Consider the following 23,180-nt stretch of genomic DNA (forward strand, 5'->3'; position numbering starts at 1 on the left):
AATGACCAAAATAATTGAAACCAGCATGATTATATTGCAGTATTTTGATAAATAAAATATGTAGAATTTAATTTTTTGGTGCAGAATTCTCCCAGGAGTAGCTGATGTATAACTTACAATATCAGATCCTTCCTTACCCTTAACTTCAATTAGAAAAAGGATTGCTTCTTTAGTCACAGTCAAGAATATCTTGATGGATAAAAATTACTGGAAGCAGCAGCAGAAAAAAGAACATTTATGTCAATACAAATTTTCCAGTATGTCATAATGAAAACTGATACACTGACAATCGGAAGATTGAGTTTTCTTGCTTTACTCAGCAATAATCCTGAAGGTTTTAGACCCTAATAAAGCTTAACTCTCCCAAGAGGAGATTCATGAGTTAGGAATTTAAAGAATCTCTCACCAGGTTCTTTCAGTGTTTGAGAGTCTCCAGCTAATTCTTCACCTTGCATTCCATCACCATCTAGTATTGCATCAGACAAAGTGTTAGTCTGGGCCTCCGCCACCATTTTCTTCATTAGATCTGCCTTGGGAGTGGATAAAACAAATTAGTTTCCAGAGTCATATTATTTCTTCCCTCCCTAATTTAAAAAACAAGACTCATTTCTGTGATGGCCACTTCTAAGTACAGAAAACCTCCAAGCAAAATACCTCTGAATATATTGTGAGTTTAAGGGGCAAGTCTTCAACTTTCACAAAGTCATCTTCATCAGACTTTTGACTTATGTTTCCGGACCCAGCTTCCTGTTGATGACAGAATTTATGACATTTTAAGAAGAAAATAGAGAGGTGCATGATTCTGTTCTAAATACAGATATCTGATAACTCTCTTAAAATATAACTAAAAATAAAAGAAGTGCCTGTATGCTCAATTTAACCTACAAACTGATTGAGTCTGGAAAGAAGGCTTAACTTTGAAATGACAAATTTTATATTCAAGACAGACAATATGGAAACTCAAGCTATACGTACATATTCATTCACTAACACAGGTGACTCTGTATCAGGGCTGCCAGCCATGGAGCTTTCTGGGCTTCCTGTCAAGGATTTGGTTTCTATGCACATTGTTTCGGATATCTGAATTTCATTTACTAGTAATGAAGGGCTTGGCTCTTCTGTTGCTGACACCTCGGTAACAGTAACAGACTCAGGTGCACTGACTGTTAGAAGTTGCTTATTCTCCAGCATATTGCGATAATGAGGCAAAATAGCAGGCACATCTTGTTCATCTAAAAACACAAAGCATTTTAAACCAGACACAGATTTTGACAAAGTAAATGGCTTCTTAATATTTTATTTAAAAAAAAAAAAAACACAAAACCTTCAAATGAACAACCAAAGCAAGTTTCCAGCAGACATTAGTCAATTTGTCTTTGACATGAACGGAACAGAAATTAATTCTGAAATATTTGAGAGGGCAACAGCCTTGTAAACTCTCATTGCAAACTAAAATGAACCTAATTAAAAGCCAATATATCAAATTACAGATACCACATATTAAATATCTTCCTGAAGTTTATAGGCTAACCTTAAAGTCAAGCGTCATTTTGTAAATACAGAGATCAATCATGGTAAAAAACTTGACAAATCTGCCTAGTTTATAGATCAGGTTCATAGTAAGTTGTTCAATATTTCAGGCTCCCTCCCCCCCAAAAAAAAGTTATTTCAAAGAATGTATAAAAGGGATACTATAAAGCCATAATTTACAAGAACCTCATTTATTCCAGTAGGTCATTTTAAAATGTTGTCTATGTATAAACAGTGACATCAAAATCAGAAATATTTTAAGTTTAGAAATTAGCGCACTTATTTACTGGTAAATTGCTAAAGTGCAAAAATACACTCATTTTACGTTGTTTGGTACTAAAACAGAGTAATCCTTAGCAGTGTTTTGGAAAGTTAATCAATCTGCAGTTGTTAAACCACAGATTTGTTAAGCTTGTTAATTTAAAATTCTGATGTTTAAATTAGCTTTTTAAATTATCCACAAACTTTATATCAAAACAAAATGTAAAATACAATCTTTTGAAGGCAAGGTTAGTATTTTTTATGATGAATCAGCATATTGTGATTAAGTTAGTTTTCTTCCCTACACTGAAGATATTGAGAGAGACTTGTGACACTATTCCCGGTAGCGGGTACAACTTTAGAACAGACTGGTGCATGTAGAAAGGATCTGACATGAATGTTGAAGTTAAAACACAATTATTATTATGACTGATGGGAACTTAAAGGGCAAATGTACAATGTGAGGTGCACATAACTGTCTGCCTTTTTTTTTTTTTTTTTAGTCTGTGTATGCTCTTCTTATATAAAAATTTTAAACAGTACAATGTGCAGGATTTCTTAATGTTTTGCATGACTGCTGAAGCACTACAGAATTTACAGAGATACAGAGCTGTCAATCTATGAGAGGAGCATGTGTCAGTGCAGAAAACACAGACTACTGCTAATTGTCTGTAATAGAAAATAAATCTTAGGTGAGATAGGACGCAACCATCGTGACATGCGGTAGACTGGCCATCTTTTGCCAATAAGTAGCCAAGAACAGAAGGGCAGTTTATTTTTGAAACAGTTATAAGAGGTTTGACACATTTTCCCATCACTTCTCCAGTAGATATGGATTTGATTTAGTCCCCATCTAATATAAGATTTCTCACACAGGAACGATCAAATATTTTTAAAGCCTTATATTTATTGACAATGAAGGATGAAAATGGCAGGGAGTGAGAAGTAGACAGCAGCAATTATCTGTTGATTATGAAATTCAAGCTTTACGTTCCAGTTTACTAAAGCATTATCCTCATCAGCTATTATTCAATAGCATGTTTTTTTTTCTTGATACAAGAATATTCAATTAAATTTGTGTGTGAACCATGATATCGAAACAGTCCATAAAGTTATACATGGACAAATGTCAAAATGCAACCCTATCATATACACTCAATTATATTGAGGTTTCTCTTTTAAAATGCTTGTTTTTTCTCGTTTAATACAATTAGATCTCAGCACATGCAAGATAAGTAAAACAATCTAATTAAAAAAAAGGAATACATTCTTACAAGATGTCAACTTCTTCCTTCTTGTAGAAGGCAAATTTACATGAAAGTGATAGTATGATTTTTTTATTTTTGTTATGTACATAATTTAAAGTTTTACTCAGATCTTACCTTTAGCACTAAGAGATTTCTGCTTAGTTGATAAAATCTCATATTCATTTGGTTTATCAGATTCATCTGTTGGAATCTATATGGGAAAAATCATGTTTACACAAGATAACTTCTATTAGGGAGAGTTTAGTAGCTTACAGTATAACCACCAACATTTTGTCTATATTAGTTTAAATACTCAGCAAGTTCTACTGTTTACTTGGTAGTTGCTCTTCCATAGATTAAAAGATCTCACTGTTAAGATGTCCTCCTCATAAATCCATACATCAAACTGAAAATCTCCTCTATCAGCATTTATATCATTCAGTACTTTTAGGCAGTTATACTTGCCTACCTCTTAGACATTTTAGCAAAATGAACATGTTTTATAAAGGTCTTCATAGGTCAGTCCTTCCAACCCTTCACTCATTGGCAAATTAAGGAACAAGTCTCTAGAACCAAATCATTAGAAACTCTTGAAGGAGTATGAACAATGAAGTGGTTCAACAGCTAATAAAATACTGAAATTTTATTTTGAAATCTGCTACCATTCTAGAAGGCTGGAGAGAAGACAGTAGTTGTACCTATCTTTAAAAAAAAGCTCTAGAAGTGATCCTTGAAATTACAGCCTACTAAATTTACTTCAGTACAGTTAAACTGTATTGAAAAAATTTAGAATAGAATTATAAAGCAAGTATTGGTACATGGGATGATGGAATGGCTTCTGCAAAGGCAAACTAAGTTTTAGTTATCTACTACAAGTTTAGAGGGCCTATCAACAAGAACGAAGAAAGAACCATCACCTGACAATGTATCTAGACTTTCAAGAAGTCTTTGATACCTGTCTTAATATGTCTATGTCCTTGTCATAAATGCTACCACAGAAAAGATGGAAACAGTTGCCGTTTTCTTTTAGAAAATTGAGGATATGACCAAACTTCTTTTACTGTAAGCTATCATATTACAATGAGAATAGGTTTTTCTGTCAAATCCTGCAGTATAAACTGAAGTTACATTCATGTCCATATCTACAAACAGTTATCTTGCACTTTGAAAGGGGGCAAGAGTGTTTTTTTTTTAAATGCAGATTTCAAGAGTCAAATCTGGTTTCAAAAACAGAATGAAAAGAGATCACCATGGGGGGTGATGTTATAAAAATACAAGTGTTGGAACAGCAGCTTTTATAGAGGATATTTAATACCTAGAGATTGTAACTGGGATATGTAGGGACAGTTCACGTGACCTGTGAAAGGAAACCACTCTCATACCAAAGCTGCTTTTTAAAATGCCAATGTGAGAGCAAGGTTTTAAACTGATGCACAAAACCAGACTGTACCTGAAGACTACCCTAGCCAAATATCTGTTATAAAGAAATCATGAACTTTAACCCAGCAAAATTCAAACTGGAAATTTAAAAAGATATATATATTTTAACAGTGAAGGATGTGGTACATTTTCTCTCACTTGGTGTCTTGAAATCCAGACTGGATATCTCTACAATATATTCTTTAATTCAACCATAAGTTGTTGGGCCAGATGCCAGGAATCACTGTGTAAATTTTGATGGCCTGTATTATGGAGGTCAGACTAGATGACTGTATCGGTTCTACTTCTGATCTTCATAATCTATGAAGATAGTGATGGGACTAGATGAATTTGAAATTTTAAATGCTCACAATGTATGAAACCTGCAAACTTCTCTGAAAAATCATCCTAGTCAAAGTCAACTCTCTTCTCAAATTTTCTCTCTTTCCAATTTGGTGGTGGAGGGTGGGGGAGAAAGAAAGAAGTAATGACTTGATAAAGCCTAACAAAGTAACAATAGTTGGGCATCACAAATGGCTACTGAGCAAGTAGGCATTCTAAACTGAACTAACATTATTCACTGAAGGTGGGAAATGAACAGCCGAAATATTAAAGCTGGAAACCGTGAATTTAAATAAAGCATGAGATGCACCCAAACTGAGTGGGGTCACCATGCAACTCATGTTCGGCGCGACCACCTCTCTGTCTCCACTTATGGAGGAGCGAATCCACCAAACCCGAGTATCGGTGCAACCACACAGGCCAGGTCACAACACCTGAAGTGGGGAACCTGGCCCTGTCCTATGGGACAGGAACCATTGCACTCTCTCTCTAAACCCTCCCTCCTCCCCACAGGCTGCCTGCCCTCTCCCAGTCATGGATATATTGTGGTTTTTACGCACACCTGCTGTAAAATATATTGAATATTGGCACGCCAAATTCTAGTCTTAATTGTAAAGCCAGAAGATACAACCGATCATCTAGCCTGACCTCCCGCATATAACACAGGCCATAATTAATTTCTGTTTGAACAAGAGTATATATCTTTTTGAAAAACATCCAATATTAATGGAGAATCCACCATAACCCTTGATAAGATGTTCTAATGGTTAGTTATCCTCACTATTAAAAAATTACATCTTATTTCCAGTCTGAATTTGTCCATCTTCAACTACTAATCATTGGATCTTATTATACCTTGGTCTCCTATATTGAAGAGTCCTCTTATCAAATTTCTGTTCCCCATATAGGTACTTATAGACTGTGATCAAGTCACCCCTTGGCCTTATCTTCATTAAATTAAACAGACTGAGCTCCTTGAGTCTATCACTAAAAGGCATGTTTTCCAATTCATTTATCACTGTCACAGCTCATCTCTGAATCATCTTTATTTTATCAACTACCTTACTGAACTGTGCACAGCAGAATTGGACACAGTATTCCAGTGAGGTTGCACTAATGCCCAATATAGAAGTAATATAGCCTCCCTACTCGTACTCAAGATTGCCCGAGTTACATATCCAAGGATTGCATTAGCCCCTATTGACCACAGGGTCACACTGGGTGCTCATGTTCAGCTGATTAACCTGGGAAGCAGTGATTCTGAAAAAGACCTGGGAGTTATGGTGGAAAGAGTCTCCCATTCTTTAAGTATGGCCTACATTCTTTGCTCCCAAATGCATGACTTTATATTTTGGCCATATTAAAACACATAGATTACTTGGGAAGCAAGCAAGCAATCAGTGATCTTCCCTCTTCCTTTATTTAGCACTCCCCCAATCTTTGTCCCATCTGCAAACTTTATCAGTAATGATTTTTGTTTCCTTCTAGATCATGGATAAAAACATTAAATAGCATAGGATCAAAAACTGATCATGCAAATATCCTTACCAACAAGAACTCAAGAAGAATGTATGACAGGAAAAAGGGTATCCATGTATAATATTTCTTTAAAGCAACCCTAGTAAGTAATAGAAGAAAGGACTGGCAGTTCAAGAATACAATGCGTGGATAACTTCCCTTCATTAAAATATTTTTTTGAGTATCAACTAGGTTAGCTAAGGTTTGTAGAACTCTGAAAATACCTGTCTTTGTTCATTTTCAGCTGTAGTTTCATTGCTGGCTTGCAGTGAAGTCTGGACATCCACAGGTCCTTCTTCAAACTCTTCTATTTCTTCATCTTCATTCTCATCTTCCCCACTTCCATAATTAGTTAGAGCTTGTGTTTCCGCTTTAGACAAACCTGAAGTCAGTCAATGCAAGAGTTTCAAAATAGCTTAGTCACTGATATAAGTTATACTGGTTCTTCATTAACACTCTTGTCCTCAGTATTTCAAAAAAATAAAATTCAGACTTTGTTTAACTAAGTTCTCTTTATATTCTGGAATAGGAGATAAGGCAACATTAGATACCTAGAACCTCAATATAAACATGATAAATTATACTGTCTGTGAGAATGGTTATGACCTGTAATTCTCTTGTGAGACCTTTTCCTGGAATGAAAATACTCTACAGAAACCTCACTGGAAGTACCACCAAACACCACTGCTGTGCTGTAATGTAACTAAGTACTTTTATTTAATGTAAGTCTACTTGAAGAGTGCAACCATGATGGAAGCAGAGATATTCAAGGGTGGAACAAGGGGACATAATTAGGAATAATGCAATGAGAAGAGAAAACATTTAGGTGAGATACCCAGGAAAAATGTACGGATAGCAATTGGAGCTAAACTACAGAATCAGAATAATAAAAGGAGAATGAAAGCCATTAGGGCTTGAAAAGATTCATATGACGAGAGACTGAAAAGACTGGAATTATCTGCCATAGAAAGGAGAGGAAAAAGAGGGAAATGATAAATATATATAAAACAACAAATGGTACAGAGAAGGTAGATTATAAACTTTCCGTTTCCCTGGATCTCAACATATGAATATTCACTGAAATTTAAAGGAAATACTTTCTTCAAACGATTGTCAGAGGATATCACAGAAACTAAGAGCATAGCAAGATTCAAAAAGTGATTGGACATGTATGTGGATAACAAAGATAGTTCTTAATGGTAAGAAAAAAATCAGAAGGGGTGTAAACCACATGCTTCTATGTTTAAGACAATCTAACTAGGAGGGATCATGCATGACAAGGCCTTCACTGGAGATGAGGAAGGGGATTTATCCCACATTTGCCTAATTTGGAGTTTCTTGACCCATCCTCTGAAGCTGGCTGGCCACTGAGACACAGGTTACTAGACTATATGGCCCATGGATTTGATGGGATGGGAATTCCTATAAGACACAAATTCATGGAATAAATCTTCTAAGCAGTGGAAGCTCCACTGCTTTTGGCATTTAAACCTAGACTGGACAAGATACTAGAAAATGTAGTACTGGAAACAATGGTGCACAGAGAAGAGAAACTATATGAGTTAATAGAAAACTGAGATAAGACCTATTAACCTTATGCATCTATAGCACACACAAAGAGTATATCATTAAAAATTATCATAAAATTAGTTCCATGAAGTTACAGTAAAAACCTGAATAACAACCTATCAAAACAATTAAAAAAAACCACTTACTTATAGACACTGGACAACCTTCACTCTCCTCATCTTCCTCCTGATCAGAAGCATCAGATCTCATACTTTGAGGAACTTCACCATCATTGTATATTTCTGACTCTTGTGTGTGTTTAACTGTTTCAGTCTCATCCTTGTCCTAGTCATAAGTAAAATTAAACCTCTATTGAATAGATTTTTCCCTTATTCTGGACAAGAAGATTATTGTAACAGTTTTTACTCATTGTAACAATTAAGTGCATTGCCTCTGCTATACTAAACATTTAGAAGTATCAGGAGAAAAAGCACCCAATGGAACAGAGTAAGTACCTCCTTCAACAATCCAAACATTCTGAGAGAGATTATGAGAAGGACCCACACCTCCAATTGCCCTCCATTCTTTCTACTAATTTTAAGAATTCACAGAAAGTTTTGAAAGAGTGAGGAAGTGGGAGTACAGTTTGAATCTCCAAAAGCAATACACTGACAGGACACCTCACTGGTCTTTTTCTCCTTACAGAATAGTCTCCTTTAGATCTTCATGCTTGGGAAATTAATATAACCACCAATAACCAATGAGGATGACAGAATGTCATTGAACAAGGACTGAAAACTGCTCTCAAAATAAAATGTCACTACAAGACACCAGGTCAAGAGAGACCCACGTATGTAACTATGGCTCGGATGGGGCCCCCAAGCACAATTGTGTGAAGGAAATATATGATAATGACTTAAACATATTATCTGAGTAGTGTCGAATCAACCTTTTTACTACGGGGAAGCTTTAGGGACACTACCTCCTCAAATGCCACTCACTGCATACCTTGCAGCTACAGGACCAGCTCTAGTGATAGTTAGGAACACTCCAAATTGCTTTTGGTCCCTTCCTTGCTATAGCTGATCAGCAGCTCCCGCACTGATGCCTACTGCATCTCAGGGGAAGTATGAGAAAGTAGTTCTGGTTGCTCCATTGCTTGTTTTCCATCTGGTCTATGGAAACCAAGGAGAGCAGGACTACTCCCTAGAGACCATATGCCAACTGGGAATAGCCAGTGTGCGGCATGATAAAGCTACTCTGCCTTCCCTACCCCAGGGGCTGAGCAGAGAGGCTCAGGAGCTAGTTATATAAGGCTCTAGGTTTTTTGGAGGACCTCTGCTGCTGGGAGAATTCCCAGCAGGTGGTTTTCACTCCCTTTGCTCCATCTGAATAGTGCAAAGGGAGCAGCACAAACAGGGCCTCTAAAGTACTGATTGTGGCCACCTAATTATTTTGAAATATGTTCAGCTCTCTGGCTGATACCACTGCCATATTTTTTTCTTTGATAGCCCCTCCCACACAATAATAAGATTGTATGTAAAAATCAAATCCACTTTGAAAGCCACGGAAATATCATGAAAGGCCGGAAGAATCTGACCCTAGACACTAATGTATAAAGGCAACTTCATATAAGTTGTCTTTGGATCTGAGTCTCTCACCCACAGGGTCCTCCCTGCTCAGAACAATAATACCCTTGTTTTTTCTCATAGAAAACACATTCACAATTGCTTAGACCAGTCCTCAGGAGTGTGCCTTTTCTTTCTTAAAGACAGAAAAAGAACTGGGAAAAAGAATGGCTATAAAAGCATAAACTCGGCCTGTATGCCCAGATGTTTTTGAAAAGACAAATCAAATCCAACACACACTCAGTGGCCTTAGACTACTTTATGGAGGCTTGGTGGGAACCAGGCGACTTCAGATCTCAAGGAGACCTCAGAATAGACACCAGGACATTTAGAAGTTTCGAAGACTTCTTTCATGCCAAAGGAGGGGGATACTTAGACCAGGAACCAAAGGATTCCAAGGGTCTAGTCTTCAGGCTCCTACAGTAAGATAGTGCAGCATTGTTCACTATCCTCCCACCTGCAAGTAGTAAACCCTGTGCACACAAAGCAACCTCAAAGAATATTCATGTGGAAGGCACAGATAGACCAGGTATGTGACTCTTTATCAACATCAAATGAGTGACACACCAAGCACAGTTCAATCTTGCTTGTTTGCAGAGATCTGCCATAGAGCCTACCAAGACGACAACCCTGAGTAAGAGAGAAGGAAAGAAGGTAGCTAACAGAGCTGGGTGTTCACTTGGAGTCAAAAGAAGTAGGAGTTGAACATCATACAATGGTGATTAGTCAAATAATCCACACAAAAACTATGCTAATCATGAAGGGTGCAGAAAAAGGTTCCTATGCTCACAGCTAGCCATCATCAAGAAGGAGCTGAAAGTGGCTGGAGCCACAAGTCCTCTTTATAACCTCTTTGTTTGGATCTGCAAAGTGGCCACTTTGCTCTGCTTTTCAAGATGATTCTGCATTCACAGCACTGAGGGCATACATATCACAATGAGGCTGTACAGAGGCAGTTTTTGAGAACAAGTACTGAAAAGGAATAATGATGTGGTTCTACTCTGAAGAGAGATACTAAAAAAAGATATTGAGGAATTCCATGTTTATTTTGTCTATTTCTACATCAATTCTGCTAAGTTTATAAGCTGCTATTTTTGTTCGTTTTAAATTGCCAGCCCTGCAAACTATTACTGGGGTCTCAAAGTCAATCTTGCTCTTTCACACCTGCAACACCATTAACAGAGATCCTGCAGGTCTCATTATGCTTTTAGTTAAACCTAATGTAACGTTTGTGTTCAAAGAGATTTCACAACTGTGAATATCTTTAATGAGGATGCACAAAGATAACTGAGGGCAGAATCTGGCTCTGCGACAATAATTTAATGTATAAGAAACAGAATCAAACTCAGTGTCTGCAAGCTGTGCTGGCTCTGCTGTGCTAACAGAATGAAAATGAGTAGATCTTGGTCACTGAAGTATACTGCCATTATTAAATACATGCAGAAGGGAATCTACTGATTAAGGAAGTTCACTTTCGTCTACATAAATAATTTTTCAGAAAGCTGCACTTTAAAAAATAGGTTACAGTACACATTGTGTCTCAGAGACAACTAAAGTAAAGAGTTGGTAACAGTTCGAGGAGACCTAAGAGGGTATTAAATGATATTTTCAATCAAAATTAAATTTTGAAACATTTGCTTTCCAAGAATCAGAGTGAAATGGATTGTGTAGAGACACTGGGTTTGTATGATCACTTTTGTTCAAATCATTACTAAAAATGCACTGAAAGTGATAACTAATGACTTGGGAAATTCTCTTACAAAAAGGAGTAAAGACAGCTACAGTTTTAAAAAATAAGTATAACCTACTTTGTCTTCATCAATATCTTCAGCAGATGAACTAACTCCTACCTCAAGAACTCTCTTTGCCTAGAAGACAACCAATTAAATTATCTTCAATTCTGAACTGAAAAATCCATATTACAAAATTTAGCCTATAAATCCACATTTAAATCAGAAATGGCTTTGAAATACTGGAAAAAATTGACTTAGCAGTGTCGTACCCTTACTTAGAATTATGTTTACATACCATGCCTACTATTATAAATTCAATCTCGAAAATGGCAATAAAATACTCTAGCAAGTATTTCTCAAGACTTTGCTGTAGTTTTTGAAGGGATACATCTTTAAATAGGTGTCATCACTATCTGGGAGTTATAATACTCATTCAGAAATGCTTTGCCAGGTATCTTACCGTTCAATTATTTTTTTTAATGAATTTTTATGACTCTTGTACTATCCCAATTTCACAGATGTTTCTATTCACATTAAAATGAAATTAGTTGAGCTTCATTTTTTTTATTTGAGACTTCCAAAGAAAGCTACTAGGGCTTCCATTAAAATACAAAAAGGGAATAATTACAGTATATAAAAGGAAGTAATTAGGTAGTTGCTTAATGCTATGGTGGGGTAGTATTCATTTAGCTTATACAAAATATTTTTGTTCTCATTTAGTTTTTCTCTAGTAAATTCATTATGAACCCTGATGATGTGCCACCATGTGATCCCACAGTCCAGAACTAAAAGTTCTCATGATACATCCTGTTGATATAGATGGTACCAAGGAAACTCTTATTAGCATTACAGGAGGAGAATTTTTATTACATTCTTATTTATCAATTCCAAGGCCAGAAGGGACCATTGTTTTCATCTAGTCTGACCTCCTGTGTAAGAATTTCCACAAAATAATTCCTGTTTGCACTAGAGCAGATCTTTTAGGAAAAAAGATCCAAACTTGATTTAAAAATTGCCCATGATGGAGAATCCACCACAACCTTTGGCGTTGTTCCAATAGTTGTTTACCTTCACTGTTAAAAATGTACACTTATTTCCAAACTGAATTTGTCCACTTTCAACTTGCGTGTTTCTTTTTAATAAGAGGTTAACATTTTATTTATATTCCTTATTGAAGTTTGTCATACATCCAAGAAACCCTGCCAAAACTGAAACTTTGCCAGATTGCTCACTGACATAGCAGCATAAGTAGTCTTTCGGCAAAACTTCAGTCTCACTGAAGTAGTGGATGGAAGGGCAGAAGGTGCAGGGCAAGAGAGGTGGTGTACTCATGAGCCCAATTCTACAACTATTTACTGAAATGAATGTCCCATTAAAGTTAATGAGATTAATTGACCTGAGTAAACTCACTTGTGCATATTTATAAGGTTGGATCTTATGTTTTTTTGCTTATGAAGAAAAAACAGAAAAATGTGACAGGAAGAGCATTATCTCTGACATCTTCCATGCACTAGGCCACTGAGGACTAACTGTAACTGATGTACCTATATACAATCATTTTATTTCTGTGATGTCATATTAATAGAAATAAGCTTTCAGAAGTCATATGTTCTTTTTTCTAGGAAAAGTTTTTAAAATAATTTTAAGTTAAACATGCACATATTAACTGAAATCAGAAAAATTACATGCTTAAAAGAAAAAGCTTAAGCAGTTAACCTCTTTATCATAAGGTTGTATCACTCCCGCTGCTTCCATTTTACTTTTGCATCTTTGTTTTACAGTAATACTGTTGCTGTCCAAATCTTTCATGAGTTTAAAGAAGGCTAGTTCATTAAATAAAACTTCAGAGATCTCCACAAGAAGATCCTCTCCACAATCTTTTAGTTTTCTACCAGCAAATTTTGCTAGTGAATCCTGTCAAAAGAAAAGAAAAGAAAAAAAAAAAAGTTCTTCAGTTTGAGTCATGATCTTAAAACTGAAATGAAGACTAAATAGCTTTTCCTTATATACCTCTGAAGATCAAGAACCTAGCATATTACAAACAGAGCAAAGCTAGTTAGAAACAGATTGTTTAGGTAGCTTGTTTAAACCGTATCCTGTTTAAATGGAATCCACCATGATGTAACATGGAGCTCCTTTTTATCAGGTCAAGGATCTGAATTGGCCCCAAGCCTATGGCAGTCAAAGTCATGATCACTTGACTTTCCAGTGGTCCACATGAAGTAAATTTCTAGTTTCAGTATTGTACAAGTGCGTGCCCACAAAACCATCATTATGGTTACCTTTAAAGGCAAACTCAGCAGATGTATTTCTCCACAAGTATTTTATTTTAAATATTTGTTCATATTTTATAATGTAGTTGCTGCTTGTTGTGGAAGGTATCAGGATTCCCAGAACTTGACTGTTCTTTGTATCCATGCAAGTAACAGGCCAAACCAAACTTGTCTGCTGACATTGCTCAAGAACCATATATGGATCTCTCTCAGTACTGTCAACAAATGCAATCACTGTGGTATGTGGGCACTAATAAAAGGGTGGTTTAATTTTGATCAAATACTTGACTTTCTGACCAAATGCCAAAGAAGTTACGTTAATATCAATTATGCTGGCAGTTGGCTCATAGGTTTCAAATCTGTATTCGTGTTGCCAGACTTGTACTACTGTCCCATCCTGAGAGACCAATTGGGAGGGAGATATGAGAAGAGGTGATATTTATGTGAGCAAACAATGTACTATTTTATTAATATGTCAAAGAAGAAGGGAGAAGAGAGACAAGGGTTTGTGTAACTCAAATTATGCTAGATTGGAAATTTATGACCTGATTTTCAGAAAGCTGAAAACTGCTCAGCACTATTGAAAATCAAGATCACTATAATACAGATTTAAGGAATGTTTAGGCTAGAGATGGTGCATCTGCTGCAAGTTATTAAATTTGCAATATAGCCCAAAACAAAAATTTATGAAGAGAAGTTACTGACCTGCAGTATGCCACCAAGTTGCTTATGAAAAAATTTCACAAATTCTTTGCTTTCATCATTTTGCTGTGTAAGAGTCAGGACCATACGTCTTACTGATGTCAATAGCTGAGAAGAGCATATTTCATCCATGTGTTCCTAGCAAATCCCAGGGGACAAAGAAAATTATCACTACTTAAAAAAGTGGTCACTATACCATATCTTAAAGCTGACATTTACAGACAGACATTTTTCCAGAGCGGTAACATGTTCTGGGAACACTGTTGAAGCATGGTTCAGTTCCATTCTATTCACATGGCACAACCAGGTTGTGTTTTTAACCCATGTCATAACCTTAAGGGCCCCACACAGAAGGAATTATAGCGAAGACCTTATTTATAGAAAATCTACGCCCAACCTAGCCCTATTCCACCTTTCCAATATAGTTACTTCACACCAGCCACCAGAAATTTTACAACCATCTTATGATCTTCAGATACTCCATAGCTGTGAACATTTAAAACCCTATATATGCTGGAGGGCATTGTTAAAAGATATCTACCGTTGTAAGCCTCTTTGAATTCATAGGCAAACCTCAGGCTATAGAGGGTTTAAAATGTCAGCCAGTAGGAATTATTGTCACAAATCTAACTAATTTACGTTGTGTACAGATTACAGTGGTGACAGCATCAGAGTAAGATTGCTTGGAAGTTAATCATTTCTGCATTTACACTTCAACTTGAAAAGGTTCATTTTAGAGTAGATGAGGTCCAAAATTTGTTTTAAATTGGAAACTTAGTTTAAACCATACATATAGAGAAGCTACTGCTGCTTCATAATTTGTTTTGTACAATTACGTTGTGTGATAATTTTCTTGATGAACAAAAGTTCAGAAATAAAAATCTCTTACCTTCAGAAAAGGGATGACCTCTTTCATAATTACTTTAATCTGCCGATCAAGCTGCTGAGTATCTATACGAGGACATGGAACAGTAGAAACTTCACTGGGCTGTGGCACACAGTGACTTTCCCCAGTAGATGGATCTTGTAAAATAAAGTGCATTCAAACCATAAGATGTCTCTATTTAATAAGCATCAGTTTCAAAAAGTACACTGTATTTTTAAGTTAAAACTGCATGTTTAGTTATGGCAGAAATTCTAAGCAATTAAACTAAAATTACACTAAAGTACAATTAAGATGGAAATGAATTGTCTGGTGAATAGTTCCTGATATTATCTACAGATACTGCTTTCAAACACAAAATAAAAATACATATATATGCACATACCTTCTAATTTAACAGCAGAGGCACTCTGGAGATTACTACAGCAGCCCTCTGAATCAAGGGTACTTTCAGCTTCAGTTTTCATACGCTCATATTCCCTCATCCTAGCCAATGCCTGATCTAAGTGAATCACGGTGTTGCCTATGTTTAGAGCAAAAATACTTTTTATAAGTTTTTTTTAAATCTACATTAAGGTATGCATATGCAAACACAATGTGCCTAACTATAATAATGAATTAAAAAGTAAGATTATGTCTAAGTTCAAGAGACATAATTACTTAGGATACAGGAGGTATATATTTCAGAGTTAGTCAAAAATATTTAATGTTTCATATATATTGTATAATACTAACAATTAATGTAATGTTTACCAAGATCATCAGTGGCAAAAGGTTCAAAATTTGAAGATGTCGACATGGTACTGCCATTGTCCGCATCATTTTGTTCACAATCTCTACTTGCTCCTGTGTCAAAGTTCTTCTCAAAGGTTTCCTAAAAAACATATAAACAAATTTACACAAAGCAAGCATATACCATGCTTCCTCAACTATCCCAGCAAGCCACTGATTCTCTCTTCACCCTGTCCCTAAGGTTACAAAATGTGTTCCCAGACGTCCATACTGGGAATGACCTAACTTATGAAGGAGGTAAATCCTTAGGGTGCTTCTATAATGATCTGTTTTGCATCCATCTATAGGTAATGTACTTGAATAAGGCATTGGTGTTTGTGATTTCTTAAACTACAGAAAATTTTAAGTCTTTGGGATTCTATTGGGAAGTGCTGTCACCCCCTTTCTAATCCTCCCACTCCTGAAGCAGTTTTGACAGCTGAAGGATTGACAAGAATTGCTGCAAGTTCCTGGTAGAATCTCAGTCTCAGATATGAAGTAATCTGGGCTCTTTACATTAACTGCAGGGCACCGAGTCTTCTTTACCATTCATACCAGCTTTTACACTAGTTTTCTATATTAAATGAAACAAGATTCTACATAATTCCCATGTGAAGATATCCTTTAGCAAGTTTCTTCTTACAAGAAAGCGACTGCTTATAAGTTAGTGTGGATTTTGGAAAACAAGTCACTATGGTGATTGCAGCATAACAACCTGCACAGAAACTGAAAGATGATGAAATGAATTTCATATTAAACTAGTTTCTGAAGATAAACTAAACTTACATCATCAGTTGTAGCAAGACTTTCACTGGGAGTAAGTTCAGAGTTTGAAGCTATCCATGTAGTTGAATTCAAAGACTTTGTGCATTCTCCTTTTTCATTGTTCTCAGAAATATGTCTAGTCACTATATCCTAGAAAATATAATGAATCTTAAATCTATATTGTGAAGAAAGTTTATCCAATTCATAATGTAATTAAAATGTTTTGCATACCTGTAATGCATACAATGCTCTTTGCCTCAAGTAGTCTGTATTTAGCAGCTGAAGCTCATGGAAAAGTTCAATAAGAAAATGTGGACGAGATTCATTTTGAGATATCAGAGTAGCTACTTCAGAATAAATGGTGTCTCGCAAAGCTTCGAACATGGAAAGATCGCTACCAGTTTCTGTAGAGGAACAAAGGAGCCAATCTATGCTCATGAAATTCTTAATAGTTCTCTCTCTATTGACATATACCTCAATTATATTTGAAAACTTTATCTTGGATTTAGTTTACATTTTAAGCACGTTTACTGTTTCTTAAAGCTTACTATTTCCTGAAGGCTACAAAAATTTAAAACATAATAAAATTATATTTTAGACAAGTGGTTTTCAACCTTTTTTCATTTGCAGACTCCTAAAAAATTTTAAATGGAGATGTGGACCCCTTTGAAAATCTTAAGAGTCTGTAGACCCCCACGGGTCCGCGGACCATAGGTCAAAAACCACTATTTTAGGCCATTTGCCTTCATGTAAACATTTATGTATAACATAATAATTAAATTATATCATACACTCCCATGTTTTAGAAATCAGGACTAGCTTTTTGTCTTTAAGTTTCTGAATGATAACTTTAAAGGTGTGGTATATAACTGAGTACATTATGCACACACATATATATGGACACAGGTTTTGAGCATAGGTAGACCACTTTTTAAAAACCAGGCCTCTAAGGTATTTCAAGCTTGGCACCCAAAATCACAAGCTTACTTTTGAAAAATCTAGCCTTATACATAAGATATCCTCTTTAAAGAAACAAGGGAAAAAAAAAATCTGGTCTGGTGCTAATTTCTGTATTCTAAAGGCGATATTCACCAAACTGCTGAAGTCCCAACAAAACCTTCTGCAACACTTAAATCCTATTGATATGCTGTACATGGGGAGGGAGAATGCAATGGCTGTGCATGGAAAAAGAATCGCCCTCCAAACAATGAACAGGCTAGAGCAGACGGGCCTAGCCCAGTGAACACATGCTTACAGGAATCCAGGGGCCCACAAATGCCAGGGGGCAAAGGCTGACATTCCAGTAATGCTACAATAGGAGTAAATTTCATCCCAGCTTCATGTAAGCAGGACTGGGGGATATATGTGTGTGAATGTGAGAGAGTGTGTGAGAAACACACAAATTGAGCTTTTTGCAGAGGTGAATTTACTCACCAGATTTTAGACTCACACCTCTTATTAACGTTTGTTCAACATTTTGAGACGTATGCAAGGTTAAAAATGGTCTCCATTCCTTTGAAAATAAAGTACTGTACTCCTGAGGCAATTCTGCACCAAAAAATTAAAAATTTTGTGCACATTTTAAAATTCTGCATATTTTATTTGTCAAAATAACACAATATAATCGCACCATTTTCAATTATTTACTGACAAGCATTTTGAAATAAATTATAAATTGCACCACTCTCAATTATTTTGGTAGTTATTGTGTTACTGTGTGATTTTGACAAAAAGTATGCAGAACTTTGCAGAATTTGAACATTTTGGTGCAGAATTCCCTCAAGAGTACCAGGGTTCTGTGTGGCACAGTCTGGGTGGGGTTTCTGGGTGCAGGGGGAATGGGACTCTGGAGGGGAGTTCAGGTGAAGGTGGGTAGGACTTAGCGGTGTGGGGGTCTGGGTGTGGGGGGTTCAGCTGAATGCTGGGGGAGTGGGGCCAGGGTGCAGCTGGTTGAGGAGTCCAGGTATGGGGAGCTCCCAATGTAAGGGGGGAGACTCAGGGGGATGGATGCTGTGGGGGGGGGGAGGGGGTTGAGGGAGGGGATCTGGGGGAGGGGGTTCTGGGTGCAGGGGCTCCCAATACAGGGGATGAAGTTTGGTGGGGGACTGTGAGACTTGGCTGGGGGGGGTCCAGATGCACAGGGGTTGGGTGGGCGGGGAGCATTTCCCCATACTGTGACCTCCTCCCTACCCTGTGGCTGAGGAGCGATAGGGCCAGAAAAAGGGGTGAGGGGTCACTGTATGAGGAGCTGCTCCCCCATGCATCTGGACCCCTCCGCACCCACTTGAGTCTCACCCCCAACACCTGGAACTCCCCCAGAGTGCAGAGCTTCCTGCAGCCAGGTGAGGGTTCTGGAGGTTGATCTGACCCAGCCTTGGCTGCTCCATGCAGGGGAGGGGGAACTCCTTCTCTGTCGTCCTCCTGCCACCCTCCCACCCCCACCCAGGACTAACATCCTTGGTCAGCCAGGGCGTCCCCAACCCCAACACACACCCCCATGGTGATTTACCTCTCCCACGGCTGCCCAAACAGATGCACCTGTGCTGCCAAGGAGGGTGAGTGAGCACTCGTATAGCTTATCTTTGCTTCCTCACAGAAACCATTTTTCTGCGTGAAGCAAAGAGAATCTTTGGGGGAACGTGTTTCCGTATGCATGTAGTAGTGCAGAATTTCCCCAGTAGTAGTACTGTAAGTTCTATTAACTTTACTTACATGAAACAGTTAACTATTTATTTATTTTAAAAAAGGGTAGAAGGAAGCATAGTTCTTGGAAAACTCAGTAACCTTACTGATCCTAATAAAAGGGCCATTCCCTGCCATTTTAAGTAACAGACTTACTATGTGGTATAGTTCTGTTTTTCTTCTTTAATTAAAATACAGTTGAATGTTTGTGGTTTATAACAAAGTTTACCAAATTATTCAAGAATGTAGACAAATGATGTTAGTTCAGCAGTCTTACAAGTGTGCTTAAATGCAGTTTTATTTTTTAAAAGACTAAAATAGAATGGTCGCCTTTCAACATTTACTGGCATAGTTAAATGTACTTTGCTTTTCAGTGGTAGACTGAATCCAATCAATTCTACCAAAGTTGCAGGCTAATAATTAAGGGCACAAGAATGCCCCTTGTAATTAATTTTACTATGTTCTACATGTATATTTTGTATCAAAAGCAGTTGGTTAATGCAATTAATCACATTGTACTTTAAATAGGAAAAATATGAAGTACAAACCAATTATGATTCAAAGTAGCGGTGTTATTGAATATTCAGCAAAACACAAGGTTCTTGTTTTCCTGGGGTGGGAGTGGGGGTTGTTTTGTTTTTTTAAATAAAATACTCGCAACAATATAAATTAGAGTACATAATGCTAATTCAATAAAAGAGCTATTGAGAAACACGGTTTAGTTCTAGAACAAAAGCTAAGAAAAAAGTAAGTAGCTGTGAACAGTTTTGAAGCTAAGCAATTAATGCTTTACCTGGGGCTTCAATGCATGCATTTCTGTTAGACTGCTGCAGTATTCTCCTAGCATGTGCTGTAGGAAAGCGGGGACAGACAGTGATAAACACCAAAATGTGTACTAGAAATAAAGATGGTCTATATGAATCAGTGGGAGGAAGACTCATTAAAATGACACTAAACTGAATCTGCAGAACTAATGGAGGGGAAACAGGAGGAGCGGGTTTGTTTGTTTAGGAAGTTGTGTGTTTTGTTTTAAGCAATTAAAACTAATTAATTATCCTAACTAGAAAAAGAAATACAATCTAATCAGGTCAACATTAAATGACAAACACCAAAGATATTCAAAATATTTAACCGAAAACCAAGAATCAGTTTACAAATGTGATAAACACTAAAGCCCATATTCTGCCCTATCATATATGCAAAGATCCGACTGGAACCACAAATGCAATTTCAAGTGAGTAATTTGCCCATAAACCTTTGGATATTGAGACCAGGGATAAACTACATGGAAGAGAAGGACAAAGTCTGATTAATTGTAGTAAAGAAGCAATGGATCAAAATCACAATTCTTAAGTTTCATAAAGGTCAGAAAGGAAATGGGGGGAAAGGGGGACCCTTACAGGGACGTTATAAGGTGTTTGTTTTGATGAATTTCTTTTTCTCCTCTACAAAACCTAGTAACCAATATGCTCTATGGAATTAAGTAAAATATACTATTTTAACTAATTTTGGCATTAGACATCTTTTGGGAAGCAGTGTTTCCACCCAAACACTGCAGCATTGAGCCAACATGTAAGAATCTAAAAGTGATACTACGTACAGTATGTTCACGATACAGGTTGCAGGAACTGAAAAAAGCAAGCAGTGTAAACAGTGACATGTAAATGCAGATTTTTAAAGATTTGACTATTAAGTAAAGATTTACTTTTTTTAATCCTGAAAGAGTCCCTTTAAATGTGAACATGAATGGAAAGACAAAGAACATGCAGTACAGTATGTAATTTAAAATATTAAGTGCAGGTGGAATACATCATCTGAAATTCTAACTGGTGTTTTTTACCATGACTGTTTATCTAGCACAACCAGAACCTCCCATAAAATAACATTAATGTTTACTTGTATTTTTCCTCAGAGTGTTTACAGTAAGATTACAGTTGAATTTCAAAATTATGTTAAATGTAATATTTAGTCTACTTCAAAACAGTTTCTGCTTTATCACAATATTTGTACAGCAGTTTTGAAGATTAAAAATATGATGTAAGGGTTAAAATATTACATGTGTATCCTATATACACATTTAGCAAGGATTTTAATAGTGACAGCAGTTAATTAATGAAGTCATGAAATGACTGTCCCTTACCTGAAAAACCCTTTAATAGCTCACAGGAAGACTGGTAAAATACCCTTAACAGTTAATAAGGAGTTACAGGATCAATACATTTTTACAGAAGTTTTTAATATTGTTCAGATTAATTAAAAGAATACCTGAGGACATTTCTGTAGATCTACTGTATTTAATTATTTTTTCCAATTGTTCTTGATTCTTTTTGCTGAACACTTTTGCTTGAACAGCCTCTTCATTGTGCACAGAGCGCCTGCTCCTATTACTCTTGCAAGGTTGACATGTACTAGAAATGCTGGCACTTTCATAACCTTAAATGAACAAAAAGTGTTTCTTTAATAAAAATCTTTAAATCACCTGTTTCTAGTCAGTTTTAATGATAGCTCAAAAGTGTAATCCAAAGACTTGTTAACCACTCTTTTGTTACTTCAAACTATGCAGAACTTAAATTATTTTTATAATAATGGGAGGTTGAGATGTCTATGTAATTAGCATGGACGGTGTCAAACATGAATTAGAGATTGTTATAGAGCGGAGAGCAGTGGTGAAGTATTAACAATGAATAGTGTGCAAGATGCAATTCACCACAGAACGTTTGTTGGCTAATAATTAAGTCTGATGCAGAAGCATGTTGGCAGATTACAAGCACCCAGGTCAACATGAACGTATTTTACATGAGCGTATGTACATTAGCAAACAATTCTGTACTACGTTACCCTGTTTAAACAAACTGCAATTTAAATTTGGTTTTCTCTTAAAAACAATTTTATCAATATTAGACACTGCAGAACTCACTCCCATCTTGTTGGGTTTCATACCTTTCCACACTAAAAGCACCATGTTCAAGCCATTAGCATTTCTGACACGTTTAAGATGACAAAAAATAAAACTTTTGCTCCGTCACTTACCATCTCCACATCCTGTGTAAAATTAACTTCCATTCCCAAAACTATAATGTTAATTATGATACTATCTACACTCCAGTGTACAGACGAAGCAACATTTAAGTTACATGATTAAAATGGAGTTTGTCTCAGTGCCCTTAAGGTTAACTGAAAACTTACCAGTATTTTTAACTCTGCTTTTTAACTGAGTAGAACTCCTCCTCTTATTCTTCGATTTAGGTGTTTTATCTTTAGATGCCAAGCTGGCCTGGGCTGATGCTTTTCTAGATTTAAATGTTTTAGTCACAGTAGTTGGATCCACTGGATCAGGCATACTACTAAAACTCTCCAAAGATTCCTCATCAAATTCTCTTCTCCTCCGGCTGGTATCAGACTGACTTTTATGATTACCAGATGCCGTATTTTGTACTGAAACCGCAAACCCTGCCTTCAGGAATGACTGTTTTTCTTTTCTTCTTTCCTGGCTGTCATCTAGCCAAACTGCTCTGTTGTTTTCCATTTCCTCTTCAGGTTGTCTCTGACTCCTTATGAGAAAGAAAAGTTGTAAAATACATATTACAACAAAGCTCGTTGGGGAAGGAACTGTGAATGCTATCAGACAAATAAATTATAGGTTCATCCATCATTTGAGGAATACCTATACAGTTACCCAATAGCCAACTGTAAGGTGCTCCTGCAGAATTAGCAACATTTAAAAAAATGGAAGAGAGTTACAGGCATTAGAAGAAATTCACATTACCCACTGACTATCATGCAGAGATGTATATTTCAGATTTATGGTTGTATAATCATATGGTGTCTTTTTTTAAAAAAAAAAATCACTGCAGCAACATATTGTTCTGAAGAACATAAAGATGGCCATACTGGCAGACAGATTGTCCATCTAGCTC

The 23,180-nt window shown here is 36.5% G+C and overlaps 1 protein-coding gene across 13 annotated transcripts in view; it reads right to left on the reverse strand.

Annotated features, from left to right (window-relative positions):
• Positions 1 to 23,180, reverse strand: part of PCM1 (pericentriolar material 1) — an 84,657-nt gene that overhangs the window by 2,374 nt on the left and 59,103 nt on the right. For 6 of the 13 annotated variants that reach the window (XM_034772868.1, XM_034772876.1, XM_034772870.1 and 3 more), the window contains 17 exons: positions 22,450 to 22,814; positions 21,529 to 21,696; positions 20,057 to 20,113; positions 16,813 to 16,985; positions 16,603 to 16,731; positions 15,781 to 15,919; positions 15,431 to 15,568; positions 15,052 to 15,185; positions 14,166 to 14,300; positions 12,904 to 13,101; positions 11,263 to 11,322; positions 8,033 to 8,171; positions 6,542 to 6,699; positions 3,174 to 3,249; positions 976 to 1,232; positions 655 to 747; positions 407 to 530 (listed from right to left, as the gene is read on the reverse strand). In XM_034772868.1, coding sequence (XP_034628759.1) covers positions 407 to 530; positions 655 to 747; positions 976 to 1,232; positions 3,174 to 3,249; positions 6,542 to 6,699; positions 8,033 to 8,171; positions 11,263 to 11,322; positions 12,904 to 13,101; positions 14,166 to 14,300; positions 15,052 to 15,185; positions 15,431 to 15,568; positions 15,781 to 15,919; positions 16,603 to 16,731; positions 16,813 to 16,985; positions 20,057 to 20,113; positions 21,529 to 21,696; positions 22,450 to 22,814 — 2,543 coding nt within the window. The remainder of the gene's footprint in view (positions 1 to 406; positions 531 to 654; positions 748 to 975; positions 1,233 to 3,173; positions 3,250 to 6,541; positions 6,700 to 8,032; positions 8,172 to 11,262; positions 11,323 to 12,903; positions 13,102 to 14,165; positions 14,301 to 15,051; positions 15,186 to 15,430; positions 15,569 to 15,780; positions 15,920 to 16,602; positions 16,732 to 16,812; positions 16,986 to 20,056; positions 20,114 to 21,528; positions 21,697 to 22,449; positions 22,815 to 23,180) is intronic. The other 7 variants (XM_034772878.1, XM_034772875.1, XM_034772871.1 and 4 more) reach the window with 6 other exon arrangements.

This window comes from Trachemys scripta, chromosome 5, assembly GCF_013100865.1.
Source record: "Trachemys scripta elegans isolate TJP31775 chromosome 5, CAS_Tse_1.0, whole genome shotgun sequence".
Taxonomy (NCBI): Eukaryota; Metazoa; Chordata; order Testudines; family Emydidae; genus Trachemys; species Trachemys scripta.